Source organism: Corythoichthys intestinalis, chromosome 14 (genome assembly GCF_030265065.1).
Source record: "Corythoichthys intestinalis isolate RoL2023-P3 chromosome 14, ASM3026506v1, whole genome shotgun sequence".
Lineage (NCBI taxonomy): Eukaryota > Metazoa > Chordata > Actinopteri > Syngnathiformes > Syngnathidae > Corythoichthys > Corythoichthys intestinalis.
This window is the reverse complement of record NC_080408.1, coordinates 47,334,231-47,349,038: the sequence shown is the minus strand read 5'-3', so window position 1 is coordinate 47,349,038 and position 14,808 is coordinate 47,334,231. Positions and strand designations below refer to the sequence as shown.

Genomic DNA, 14,808 nt, shown 5'->3' with positions numbered 1-14,808 from the left:
TGTTAAAACGGCACATAACGTTAACACGTTACGACGAGAAAATGTCACGGGAAAACATGAAACTTGTGTTAAAATTGAACGATATACTGTATACCTTATTGTCAGCACACCATCACGATGTCCAATGAAATATTCGGCACGTATGTACAAATACATTGGAGTTAAACGAGCGACTGCCTCACCATCCCACATCAAAATTCTCGCTAGCCAATTGAAATCAAGCGATGGTCTGTTTCAAACCAATGCCGTGAGATCGTTTGAGAGTAACTTGGAGTCGCGTGCTGCGACTTATTAAATGGTCAATACATCTTTGGAGGCTTTCACAAGGTGCCCATTGGCTCGTGTCAGAGCAGAGCGCAGCTCGTCTTATAAAAAGCCCAGCGCATGCTTTTTCCTTCTCCTGGATCACGGCAGAACCTCGGATCGCTCGCATCACTTCCAACTGTTCGGAAGAAGACAAGAATTCGGCAGTCAACAGGTGCGGGTGTCTGTTTTTAAATGAAATTGTAAAATGTATTGAAAATTGGTTGTTAAAAAAGATAGAAAGTTACGTTATCAGATGCCTCATCGTGTGGTGGAATGTCTATTAAATTAGTTTACCAGAAAACATGTATATATATTATTGTTGTTAGTTTTTTATTTCCCTTTGTATTTTAATTTTTGTCCGAGTATAAAACGACAATGTGCATGCGAGATTGAAAAGTAACTACCTATTTGAAGTCTTTCAGTGCTTCATTGACGATGAAACACGTCCAATCATGTGGTTGTTTTCATCCTTCTGCTGTGATTTTCAAAGAGTTTTTCACTAGCAGATGTCCAATCCATTTTAAATGGAGGGATGGCAGCCCTTCCACTTCTTGATTTAATCATGTCAATAGCAGTCAATAAGAGAATATATTTTAAAATCAATAATACATATCTATATACGGTTGGCAGTCTATATACCCTGGCAGAAAACACTCAGGTGACTTGAAGTTCCCCTCTGAGACCCCCAATTTGGCCAAATTTCAAAATTGTCCTATATGCAAGGGCGTAGGTTTGCTTAGGGATGGTAGGGACATGACACTATCAACTTTTCAGGATGCTCAAATTGTCCCCACCAACCTTTAAGCAGCCTTATATGCAATATACAGTATAATGAGTTCAGTTATACAGATTATTTAGATTGTATTCCCATATGTTGTAAGGATAGAAATGACCGTACCATTATTGAGTGAATTATTATTAATTATTATTATCATTATGTTCAAACTTACATTTACACCTTTTCACTTGCTGAATGCGCCATGCAGTCGATTCCCCCCTCCCACCCCAAAAGCACGTTTCATTAGCTGATGACTTGACCCACCCCCGACACACACACGCACGCTCACAATCACACAGCCCTGACAGAAATACATGTCGACAACATGCCGCCAACTCCGCCCTCCTTGAAGAGGAGGAACATTAGAAGGGTTTTTTTTCAGCCAGCAGCAGCCAGTACTGTGAAAAGACGTCAATGTAGTGGAGGTGGGGAACACAACACAAATTTTACTGCTAGAAGTCCAACCTGCATCGGAGTTAGCATAATATTAAACTGTGTGAATTTGCTAACCTGCAAAACTCAAGTAGGAAGCTGCTTAGAGAGAAGTGTACTTCTGTTTGTGTTTTCTACTGTTAACGCTAATTAAACTATGAGAAATGTAGTGAACTCTGCTGGAAACTATAGAACCAGAAAAATGTGAGCAAGAGGCTGCCTAGAGAGAGACAGGCGCTGCAAAATCTCATAGGTTGCTCACACAACACAACATGCACAAAACAATCATAATTAACCATGTACATAAAAAATACTTTTTGGGGGGGGGGTGCGGTGAGCTACCCAAACTAGCGTTGCGATTGATTGGTTGATCGTGTTCAACGTAATGGGCACCCCTGTTTAAGAATATCAATTATTTAGGTTCTTATTCGTGAGAAATGTAGCCCTGAACCCCTGTCACCCAATCTGTTTGGTCTTATTAATGTCCCATCCCAAGCAAAAAGTGTACATGCAGGTTATGCTGTTATATCGTCCCTACCAATGTTGAGACCAAAACCTACGCCCTTGCCTAGATGCATGTGTGATACATCATTGGAAAGCCTAAAATCTCAATTTTCTGGGGGAAGAAAAATTTTGAACAGGAGGGCATTTAAAAAAAATTAAAAATTTAATTTTAAACCCAAACTCGAGGTGAGAGCATGAGAGAGCATAATTAAAGACACCATGATTTTAATGAGATATTGTCGCGAACTTACCTTGTTTTGATCCAAAAACTGTACCATGTGTCACCGAGTGTCAAGACACAGCTGTAAATGGCCACAGCAGGATTTTGGGGGGATTTTATGGGTGAAATACGGTAATATAACTATATGACTATTTACTATATAACCACTAACCATAAATATATAAGGGTCACAATGCAGAAATCGCAGACAGCAAGGAGTGGTCGAGATTTTCTTTTTCAAACATTTGCCCTTTTAAACATTTTTTTTTTTTTTACCAGATTTTTCGTTGTTTGGATCGATTATTTATCTTCTAAAATATTGGGGAAAAAGCGACAGTAACAAAAAAAATACAATTAAGCATCTGTGACCTATTTACAGACACTATTTTTGTCATTGTGACGTAATTTGTTTAAAAGTTTAAAATATGCGAGTGAGTAGTTGTATTGAGTTCATTTTGCTCACACTTGTAAAAAGTTTTGACGAATGTGCGTGAATAGTTTTATAAAGTCTTTTTTTTTTTTTTAACTAAATATTAGACATCAATTAATGACTCTAAGCTAAAATTGATAGAAATTTCGAATAATTAATATAATTACTTACCTTTTTATGGCTGGGTTGAAACAAAAGCTGTTGCGCGGTGTCTGTAAACGGGTGACTCCAGGGTAAAACGGACAAATTAAAAATATTTCGGGGACTTAATGCGACATGAAACTGATATGGTGGCATTTAGACATATTGTTCAATCAAACACAACAGTTCTTTTGGCTTAAAATACAGCAGTTTATCTTAAAGAGGGGTGCAAGAGCAGAAACTGCTTTTTCAGCCTTGTCTGTGTTTTCCGCCATAAATTACTTTTTTTGTGAGTTTGTCCCATGTGTATGATCAAAAACCAGATGCATTTGCCTCCAAAGAATGCAAAAAGTAGCTCACCTGTTATTTAGAGAACCATCTTTTCATTTCTTTTTACCAGTATATTGTATTTATTAATTTCTCTCTTTCTCTCCCACTTCGAATTAATATCAACAACAAGGTGTTGTGGTTGTTTGGATTGGACGTCCAGCGCCCTCAATGGCACTGAGAAATAAGCATCCACAGCCTATCCTCCCAGTTTAAAAGAATTGGACATCTATCATTGTCATTGGCAGTAACTGATTCAAACACATTTAACTCAACGTGAAATTGTCAGTGCCTTAAATGGGAACGTTGACCCTACTGATATGGCCGCCACATATGTGCATTTGTTTAAATAAAAATGGTTTAGATGTCTACTAGATGAGTTCACAGCAGAAGGATAATAAGACATCAAATGATTGCACGTCTATCATTGCCAATGGTCCTGAAAGAGTTAATAAGTCATTTTCAAGTAGTTCAAAATGGACTTATACTGTTTTTTTTTTTCCAGCAGAGTATGTCTGCTTTAGCTGTATTTCTAAAAATGTACTTGTTACAACAGGAGTGGTGCGTGGACATGTGGCTACTAGAGAAACTACGTAACAAAATGGAGAGCAGCGGGACGTCATCTCAGCCCCCGCAGACCACTGAAGCAATACCCGTGGCTGTATATGCCAATGTGCTGACCCCTGAAAAGATTCCCAATTTTTTCATCCCCCCCAAACTCATATGCTGCCCACCAGAAGAGTCGTCACCCCCCAAGCCTCAGCACGGCTTGGGCTTGCGAGCATCCTCCTCCGATCACGTCATCTGCGTTCAGAGTCCCAGGGGCAAAAACCCCAGCAGCCCTCGCCTCTTTTCCCGCCTGGGTGGGGACGCACGCAACCTCCAGAAGTCGGCCAACCGCCACATCATCCAGATAGAAAGCGCGGACGAGCCAACCGCCGGGACTCTGGACACCAACACAAACGCAGACCCACAATCTCAGACTGCCATGTCATTGCCTTACGTCCCAAAAGCCCAGACTTCTTACGGCTTCTCCACCCTGATGGAGTCTCCGCACACCCGACGCAAGGAAAGCCTGTTCCACAGCGACCCCAGCAGCCCCCTTACCTCCCCCAACAGCCAGAGGCGCTCCCAAGGGGGGACTCACCTGGCCCCCGCCAACAACCCTTACCGCTACTTCAGCGGCGGTGAGAGCGACACCTGCTCCTCGGCGGATTCGTCTCCGTTTAACTCTCCTCTGCTGTCGCGCTCAGCCTCTCTGCTGCGATCCTTCACTCAGGAGACACATGCCAAGGTAGGAGCTGACTCGAGGTCGACCGATATGGGATTTTCAAATACTGACGCCAATATCTAAAAAAAAAAAAATTCAGCTGATTGCCAATATCCAAAGCCGATATTTGAGGCCGATTTTCTTTTTTTTTAGCACGTAGATTATAAAGGTATTTTTTAATTGCTTCAACAGCTTCAAATTTACAATGATGACCTGAGACTTAACGGATTAATTTGGTCTTCTGCTACCCAACTAACAAACGCTGCACTTCTTTTTATCATTTTACTTACACTCTTAGCAAGAAAAGTACATTATTTTCAAACATCTAAACCCACCAAGATGTCTCTACAAGATGTAAACAAGTGAAAGTTTAAGAGTATGCTCGCCATGCTAAAGCTAATGCTGACGCTACAAGTTACATTTAGAGTGAAAAGAAGGCACTCAGTAAACACCTTAAAAAGCTAAAGCGAAATTGCATATTATTTCATGCAAAATTTTAAAAAAAAATACAATATTTACAAAACAGGCAAGCCTGAAGCTTCCTGTAGCAGCCTGCCTTCAAGCGAGAAGGGTCTGACTACAGCCCAGAGCCAATCGACAGCCACTATAAACCAAGCCTCATACAAACCATGCCCTCTAGAAACCACACCTGCTGTTGGTACGGTGGCACGAAAAATTTGTTTACTATATCAAGTACAAAGCGTTTTTGGGACAATAGGCCCTAGCCCAATTCCTTACCCTAAACTTGACACAGGGGTAATGCGGCCACAGGGGCATGCGTAAACATAACTAGATTGTAACCTTTGCTATGTTTGGAAGTCATTTAATGTTGTGAATCAACCGTTAAAGTTGTAAAAAAAAAAAAATTGCTCACGTTATTGCATTATTGCTTTATTTCCTTTCTGTCCACTTTCGACATGTGAAAGTGTTAAAACTTTTTCAGCATTTAAAGATAGATTCATGTCAAGATTTTGCCAATTTTGAAGTATGTTAGATAAAAAGTTACTCACCTTAAGTTCTCTACAACACATCGGCCTGAGAACTCTACTGCTAAAGATGGCGGCTGTTTACGAACACCGCCGAGTGTCTCATTTCGCATCTTTTTCTACTTACATTTTCTCACGCGGCCGAGTCTGTCATTTCGCATCTAGTTCTACATACATGTGATACCTATGAGACGCATCTGACGCTACCACCGTAGCACCGTAGCATCATGTGGGTGTACAGTGGTATGAAAAAGTATTTGAACATTTTGGAATTTCTCACATTTCTGCATAAAATTACCATCAAATGTGATCTGTTATTTGTCAAAATCACACTGATGAAAAAATAATGTCTGCTTTAACTAAAACTACCCAAACATTTACAGGTTTTCATATTTTAATGAGGATGGTATGCAAACAATGACAGAAGGGGGAAAAATAAGCAAGTGAACCATCAAGTTTAATAGTTAATAGTTAATGTTGGCAAAAAGGCACTTATTGCCAACATTAAACAAGCAACAATGTTTTTTTTAGACAGCAGTGTCTTCCTCCGTAGAGTCCTCCCATGAGCACTATTCTTGGCCATAGTTTTACTTATAGTTGATGTGTGCACCAGAGGTTGCGCTAGACATTTTCGTTGTCTGTCATTTTGACTGACAGGGTCATAAAAATCTGGTCATAATCTATTTTTACCAGTCACTGAAATTTTTAAAATGATAATGATGACATATTCAATAGTATTTAGTTTTCATTCATTTTTAATTTTGTAACGCTTGCTTGGCGGCGAAAAATTAGACACTGAAGTTGTATTTTTCTCCCTCTTTTTACTCTGCTTACCGCCAACAACACCAACAAAACAACTCCACTCCCAAAGAAAAAGAGGCAACCATATAGACCCCAATCACCAACGTCACACAATGATCTTAATTGTGGTTGTCAGCCCAAAATCTTCTAAATATATATTAAATGCATCTTACCAGATATAAAATGACTACTACATAGTCTGTGGTGATCGTTTGGTGCCCCGATTTCTTGTCGAATTACAGCAGTCCATCTCGCTCTCCTCTTCGGTAATTCCAGCTCCAATAGCATATATTTAAAAATGCTACCGTTCACAAGTTCGTAGTTGGATCACGGCGATCTCGGCGAACCACCGTCTGTCACAATTCCTGCCTCTCTCGGCCTCTCCCGGGAGTCGAGCTGTCATCATCATTGTGGAACGCAAACTATATATGTTCGATATATGTCCATCAACGTACAAGTCAAGTTGTCTTCTCTTTTATAACAGCATTTCCCAGCTGTAAACAAACGAATAAAAACTTGTAACACTTGGATATATGCGGTGCATTCAAACACGATTAGCAACAGGCGGCTAGCAGCAGTAGCAGAAGCTAGTTGTTGTAAAAATGATTAAACTTCGTAATTACAATCATCATCGTAATATCAATAGCAAAGGCAACAAGTCGTTTCATAAGCCAGATTTTAGGTTTCGTATTTTTAGAGCACATTACCTTCCATAACAGCGGGGGCATGACTGCAGGAGCTGTCAGTTTTGTCCATCTCCTTATGACGAGTACGAGCACCCATGGTTTGGAAATCGACATGGTACGAGCATGGAGGCCTTGGCTTGGTTCTCCACCCGCCTACATCAAAATAACATTCCCGGGATCTTGTATAAAGACCTTCCAACTTCGATTCCACCGCCATTGACTTCAATGGTAAACAGGCGGAAACGGAAGGGGAAGGAAGACATAAGGAAGTAAACCGGTACCTCGAAAACTTGTCTATACACAGGCGGCAATCTAGTCCACCAATTGGATCACGCGCTGGCACACCGGGTGCACCAATAAGAACCTCGCGTTGATGTGTCAATCACGGTGCCGCCGCCAGACCCCGGTTACGCTACAATATTCTGACAGAATAGCCAACGACGTCATGCATTAAGAGAGACAATAGCTAATTAATGTGCCACCCTGTGGTCCGGGGTGTGAATTGCAACCTGTCAAAATGACTGACGGACTTCAGTTTTTTCCGTCACCGTTTTAAAAAACCGGTCAACGACGGAAAATTTCCGGTTAACGCGACCCCTGGTGTGCACAGAGATATTGGACTGCGCCAGTGATTTCTGTAAGTCTTTAGCAGACACTCTAGGGTTCTTTTTTACATCTCTGAGTATTCTGCGCTGAACTCATGGTGTCATCTTTGGTAGCCGGCCACTCCTTGGGAGAGAAGCAAACTCTCTTCATTTGTAGACAACTTCTCTGACTGTCGATAGATGAACATCCAGACTTTTATAGATGGTTTTGTATCCTTTCCCAGCTTTACACAAATAAACAATCTTTGATCGCAGGTCTTTAGACTGCTCTTTTGACTGAGCCATAATGCATATCAGACAATGCTTCTCATCAAGACATTTCTTGTTTTATAGTGGGCAGGGCAGCTTTAAACGACTCATCAGTGATTGGGCACACACCTGACTTAAATTGTTTGGTTTCAGTTGCTCTTTAAGTCTCCTTAGGCAGAGGGTTCACTTACTCCCCCACCCCTTCTGTCACTGTTTATATGCTGTCCTCATTAAAATATGAAAACCTATAAATGTTTGGGTGGTTTTAGTTAAAACACAGTTTTTTTTCATCCGTGCAATTTTGACAGAAATCAGATCACAAGTGATGGTCATTTTATGTAGAAATGTGAGAAATTACAAAAGGTTCAGATATTTTTTCATACCACTGTAGTTTGTTGGTACGCGGTGTGTACGAGGCGTAGTTTGTAGCAGCTTTTACTTGGCTCCAGGCTGCAGTCAGGTATTATTACTTCAAGCTGCTTCGGGGTCCTTTTGGGGTCCTGCCTTCAGTCAGCGGCGGCCACAGTTGCCCACACAGATGCCTGATCAAAATCCTTTTTTTTTTAATCAATTAATTTTTTTGTTTGTGACTCGGCCGATTTTATTTGTTTGATCGGCCGATGGCCGATGCTGGAAAACAGTCCATATATCGGCCCAATACTTCGGGTGGCAGATATATCGGTCGACCTCTAGCTGACTTATGCCTTCACAAGGTTCAGTCAGATGATTGAAGCTAGGGCTGCTAAAAAACATTGAGATTCAACTAAACCTAAAAGTTATGTTTTTTATGTTAACTTATGTTTTTATATGTAAAACGTGGTATTTACTGTTACAGTATATTACTGTTGGCTTTATATTTTATCTGGAAATGTGCATTGGAACCCAAAACGATGGGCATTCACATTGAACTAGGACCCACAAAACCAACACCCATCTATTTAGGACTTGCACAAAAAAAAAAAAACTCTATTCGAGGCCTTTTTTTTTTTTTGCCACATTAAATTTCATCCGGTGTTCACTTATTTGCCTTTTCACATGATTTTGAAGTATGACTACAAAAACTAGGAAAATGACATTTCTGGAGAAATTGCGATGGTAGCTTTGCTTTCGCAGGTAAATCCTTTGGGGCCACGTCCTGATTTCAGGTCACTTCCTATTGATTTGGCGACATTACATGGTCACTTCCTGTTGTTATCAGGTGATATTTTGATGCACTTGGCCGTCAATGGCATTGACTTACATACTGTATGCGCCCATGGAAACCAAGTACATTGTCATGAATAGAATCGACATTTAGGGCTGTCAATGGCATGGACGTACATTGGTGTCAATGGCATTGGACTTATATGGCTGTTAATGGAAACCAAGAAAATTGGCATTAATAGAATCGAGATACATGGCTGTCAATGGCATCGACATACGTGGCCATCATTGTCAAGGACGTACATCGCCGTCAGTGGCATCGACCTAATTGGGCACCAGATTCGTAATGAGCTCACGTCCACATATGATTGATTATGGCAGCAGATTTGGGAGAGGGAGAGGACAGTCCTGGAACTAATAACACCTAGCGCCAGCAGGGGGCGCCAAAAAAAAAAAGAAACAGGCAGGCAATAAGTGGACATGACAACACTGCAATTTGCATATTGGCCCAAAACCAATAATGATAAATGGATTTCGATATTATCTGATTTCATTTTAAGATGCTTTTATCGGCCAATATTTTCGGCTACCCAATAAAATCGGACAACTCTAATCAAAACTCATAGGGTCACCTTGTACCCACAAGGGCTGAACAATATTGGAAAAAACTGACAATGCGACTTTTTTGGGGGGTTGAAATTTTTTGGCGATATTAAAACTATTAAAAATTGAAATTAGATGATTTGAATAGCTCTGTTTGGGAAGACTTTGGTGGATCAGGATCACTATGACCACATTGTATTCATTTGAGATGTACCGTTCGGATCACATGATCGGAAATTGTGCCAATCGCACTATTTTTCATAGGATTGGAATCAGGTGAAAAGGATCCGGGTTTTAATTATGTAATTGATTAACTGTTTTTCTGCTTTATGCTCAGACAGCGCCATAGCCTCTCACCTTCCCTCCTGCTAAGCAGTGCAGCCAAACTGCCCAACTTGTGTTTGGTAATTTAAGGTTAACAACGATTGACAGGTTAGCTCCAATAGCCTCGGTAGCTCTACAATCAAAGGCAATCATCGTTAAGCTTTGTACACACTGAAATGTGCTGTGGAAACTCATTCATTGTGTAAATTAGAGGCTGTTCTCAGCAGCGCAAGCGTCAAAGCAAAAAAAAAAAAAAAATTTTTTTTTATTCGGTATCGGCTCAGGACTCGTCATCGGCAGCTTCGCAAAATCAGGTGACTCGGACTTTCCTAGTATTCATATAATACAGTCTAATCCAGCCTAAGGTGGTTTATCTGTTAAAGATGAATATTGGGGTTTAGAAAGGGGATCCATGTCCTGCACAATTGCTGCTTTTATGAAGAAAAACAAAAGTTTACATTGGAAAAAAAACAATCGCACATCCTGCAATGGGACTATAGCGCATGCACACATTGCGATGGCGATGTTCTTAACAGCGATAGGTGTTTAATCCATTTTGACTGGGAGGCAGAGACGATCACTGTCAGACCCCCATTCAAATTGTATTCAAGGATTTTTATTCTCATCAGTTCCCATTTACATGTTAATGGTGAGAAATTAGAACTCAGGTTTTAAAAGCCAATATAAATGCAAAGTGAGTAAAAAAGAGCAAAAGTGTAAGGTGCATAAAAATTACAAGAATGACAGACAACAACAATGATGGATCGAAGTATAAGAATATGTAACTACTAAACATTTTCGTAGTTGGCCGACTTGGGCTTGTTAGGTGTTAAGAAGTGCGTGAGTCGGCATGTTAGGTGCTAAGATGTGCGTGAGGTATATAGATATGATCATAAGTTATGTGATTGTCTCTCAAAGTGACTTCAGTGATTTAAGTGCATCCAGTGATATTATGATAGATATGATCATAAGTGATGTGATTGTCTTTTAAAGTAACTTCAGTGATTAAAGTGAGTCCAGTGATATGGGGGGGGGGGCTACGGAGCATGGCAAGAGTTCAACAGTCTGACAGCTTCAGGAAGACCTGAGCCTGGTATTGGACGTCTATTGCCATCAATGGCAGTAAATTATGAGCATTCACAGCCAGTTCTCCAAGTTTAAGTCAATCGGAAGTCTATTGTTGTCTGTGGAAGGCAAATAGTTAATTTTGGATCACTTCCTTGAAAGTTTAGTGTAGCTACAGTTTACTTCCTATACATTCTGGGGTACCTCAGTGTGACTTGGTGTACATTTTGATAATTTCCTGTTGATTTTAGGGCCTTTTAGGGCAATGTCAGTCATCCAATATGAAGTGACTATGACGTCTTATCATTGTCAGTAGAAGTGAATTAATTCAGTCTCATCAACACCTTCAAATACAAGGTTCACATCTTTGCCTATTCAAGTCATTATTGAATATATACATATATATACATATATACCTATGTACAGTGGTACCTCTACTTATGAACGTCTCTCAATAGAGAATTTCTAGGTTACGACACGGCCGAACTGGAAAATATTGCCTCTTGTTACGAAAGAAATTGCAGGATACAAAAGGAAAAAATACAGAATGGGCTGGTTCTCGCAGCTCCCAGAGTTCACTAAATGTAACATAATTATGCTGCTCAGCCATTGGCTATTGCCTAGCATCTTCCTGGCCTCCAATTGGCTACGAGGGACCTCAACTGTATGTGTATCCCAGCGTCCTCTTCATTCGTGTATTAATTTTAATTCTTTACTCAACTCTTTGTATTTTACATTATGCACAACTCTCACCTTTCGTCTTTTATAAAGCATAAAATGCATCAAAACATGTATGTTTTGATACATTTTTAAACTTTATAAAGATTCAGATTTAGATTTATGTCTGAATTTTGGGGGACTTGGAACGGATCAGGACATTTACATGGAAAACTTGTCTCTACTTAAGGATTTTCCAGTTCACGAAACTACTTTCGGAACCAATTAATTACGAAAGTTGAGGTACCACTGTATGTATGTATGTTACTAAAGAATGGACACTTTTTACATCTGTTCTATTGGGCCTTAACAGGTTTCAACTTGTAATTGTTGTTCGTTTATAGGTATCTCGTGCCAAGCGCTCCCTGGCCCGCCACAGCTCTCTTTCCACCGACGATTGCAGCTCTGCCGACAACAGCCCGAACATGCAGCGTCGCCGTATGCGTTGCCCTACCTCTCCTGCCCTGCGCAAGTGCAAGAGCAGCGCCTTAAGGGGCGTCACCTCTGACCCTTTGCAGCGCGAGCACACCGTCAACCTGCACAAGGGCGGGACGCTCAGACTCAGCACGCACTATGACCCAGAGGCGGCGCGGCTGAGGGTCCGTGTGCTGGCCGCCGAGTCCATTTACGCCAAGCAGATGGACCTGAAAAGTATCAACTGCTGTGTGGCACTTTACCTGAAACCCGGCAAGAAGCAGAAACAGAGAAGCACCATTATCAAGAATAGCAGGAATCCCGTTTTCAATGAGGACTTCTTTTTTGACTCACTTCCTAAGGCGCAAGTGAAAAGTATGGCCATGAAGATAAAGGTGATGAACAAGGGAACCAGTTTGAAGAGAAACATGCTTCTTGGAGAGCGAGAAGTGATGCTCAGTGAGTTGCTGGCAGGCCTGTAGGGAATCTGTCAAGCCTTTCCTGTGATTATTCCACTTCACAGATCTGATTCAAATTGGAGATGTCAAATGAATCTTAGGGGGGTTGTATCTTGCAAAAACCTTAACTAGCAAGTTACAGTACAGTAACATGAACGCATCGGCCATTGACGGCGATTGACATCCAATCAATTTGGGCTGGGAGGGCCTGGCAGTTAATGGATTGACATCCATCTCCGTCAGTGGTATTGAAATGTGATCATTTACTATCAATTGAGCTTTATTTACATATTACTGTCGCACAATGTGTTACGGTTTTTAATTAGTTGCAATGGTCAAATTTACAAGGAATATGTATTGACATAGACTTCATAATGATATTGACGGGACACGGGGCCGATTAATAGTGGGCCTGCATTGTTGTCGTGGCTGTCAAAGCTGACCGAGTGGAATCACAGACAAAGAGCTTTTTTCGTGGAAAATTCTTGTGAATAAATGCTTAAATCCCTGAATTCTTTATAGATATGGACGCAAAACAATCTCGATTCTTGGTTAAAAGCATAAAAAACAGTGCAGTTAGCATTTATTTTAGGTAAATATGTCAAAGTACGATGGTGGACTGTTAGTCAATGTGGCGGCCGCTACATGTAAACAGAGCTTTTCTGGTGAAAATTCTTGTGAATTAATGCTTAAATCCCTGAATTTTTAACAGATATGGGCGTAAAACGGTCCCGTTTCTTGGTTAAAAGCCAACAAATGTGCAGTTATAATTTATTTTACGTAAATATGTATATAAGAATGATTCTAGTCCGTTAGACAATGTGGCGGCAGACTAAAAAACTAAAAATATCATAATTACCCTGAAGCCTCTAACAAATCACTCCTGAGACAATCCTTCCTGTTTGTATGCGGTACAGCTTTCATACTTTTTCAACCTAAATCCGACATTGGATCGCTGCATGTGTCGCTGCGACCGACTGCGAATACCTGAAGCGGATTGTGGGACGCCCCCTACTTGAAGGCGTGGCGCAGTGATGGTCGAATCTGACCCTTCAATATCATTATGAAGTCTATAGAATTGCACATCACCCTATTGTTTTTTGATGGAACTTGTATTTGGTCATGTATTTGCTCCCTACTGAATTTAACAGTCCTCAGTTATTTGCTGTGGAATCATGAAATAAATGCCTCTGTGTTAAAAAGATTCATGTTTATATATTGTACTAACTAATGCCCTCAGATGTTTTGTTGGTGTTTGTGCATGTAAATCTACAGAAAGGTTCCTGTGAGTCAACTGTGTTCGCATAATAATGTCTCTGTGAATTCAAAGTCCCTATTTAATTTTAGGAAATACCATTATGATTAAATTATGTGTTTCAAAAGTGTAAAATCACAGCTTGATTGCTCCCCAGAAATGTAAACGTCGACAGCAGAGCGAGAGGAAGTTAAGGGGAAATAAAGATTAATTTCCTATTCGGAAACAGGATAAATTTTATAAAGTAAATAAGAAAATCCTATATTAAAATCTAGTTTTTTATTTTTAGGCTAAAATGGTTTACGAACCAGGAATTATTCTTAAACTGTGAGCTCCCTCTGGTGGCAGTCCAATTAATCAACGCCCGAGTAGAGCTATTGTATTTAACTTGTGTTATCTTTATTTATTATTAAGAACATTTTCCCCATATATCTAAGTGCAGTATTAATGATCAAATTGTGTGATGTCACGATGGCTTACATTAATATCAACTATGAGGTGGACTTACCTTCTATACCTTGTATTCTGATGAACCTGTATGGGAAATACTTGGGGGGTTAATGAAAAAAATGGATTATTGTATCGCCCTCTACTGGCTAAAATTTATTATTACACGTTTTAGTGTCAACTGTTTCTTGCATTTGCCATGACGAAAACGTTGTCTTTATGATGCTGCCTGAAAATAGAATAAAATACATTTAAAAAAAAAAACAATAACAACAACAAATCTTTAAGCAGACCTTAATAAAACCACAAGGTGGGGTTTTGATAAGGAATTATCTCATTAATTGTCATATCCAATCCATTTCGACTGAGAGTCTGGCTGCGAAGGACCGCTGCCAGCCATCGAGTTTAAATGGATTGGACGTCTATCGCCATCAATGTTTAAAAAAAAAAACATAAAAAGTTAACCTGGTTATATTTCAATATATATATATATATATATATATATATATATATATATATATATATATATATATATATATATATATTGGTCCAAGGTCATTAACCATATTTGACATTATATTTGGGTAGTAAAGTATTCAATCAAAACATCTATGCACGTTAGAAATGTTTGTCAAGGTCATTAACCA

The 14,808-nt window shown here is 40.0% G+C and overlaps 1 protein-coding gene across 1 annotated transcript; it reads left to right on the top strand.

Moving 5' to 3' along the window:
* Positions 1-311: 311 nt before the first annotated feature.
* Positions 312-14,296, top strand: LOC130929961 (C2 calcium-dependent domain-containing protein 4C-like). Its single transcript, XM_057857603.1, has 3 exons — positions 312-478; positions 3,695-4,432; positions 11,932-14,296. The coding sequence occupies exons 2-3, from the start codon at positions 3,710-3,712 to the stop codon at positions 12,481-12,483; spliced, it is 1,275 nt and encodes a 424-aa protein (XP_057713586.1). The 5' UTR covers positions 312-478; positions 3,695-3,709; the 3' UTR covers positions 12,484-14,296.
* The last annotated feature ends 512 nt before the right edge of the window (positions 14,297-14,808 follow it).

Coding starts and splice junctions, on each gene's coding strand:
- LOC130929961 (XM_057857603.1), top strand. CDS start 3,710: ATGTGGCTACTAGAGAAACTACGTAACAAAATGGAGAGCAGCGGGACG. Junction 4,433..11,931: donor CTCAGGAGACACATGCCAAG/GTAGGAGCTGAC, acceptor GTTCGTTTATAG/GTATCTCGTGCCAAGCGCTC.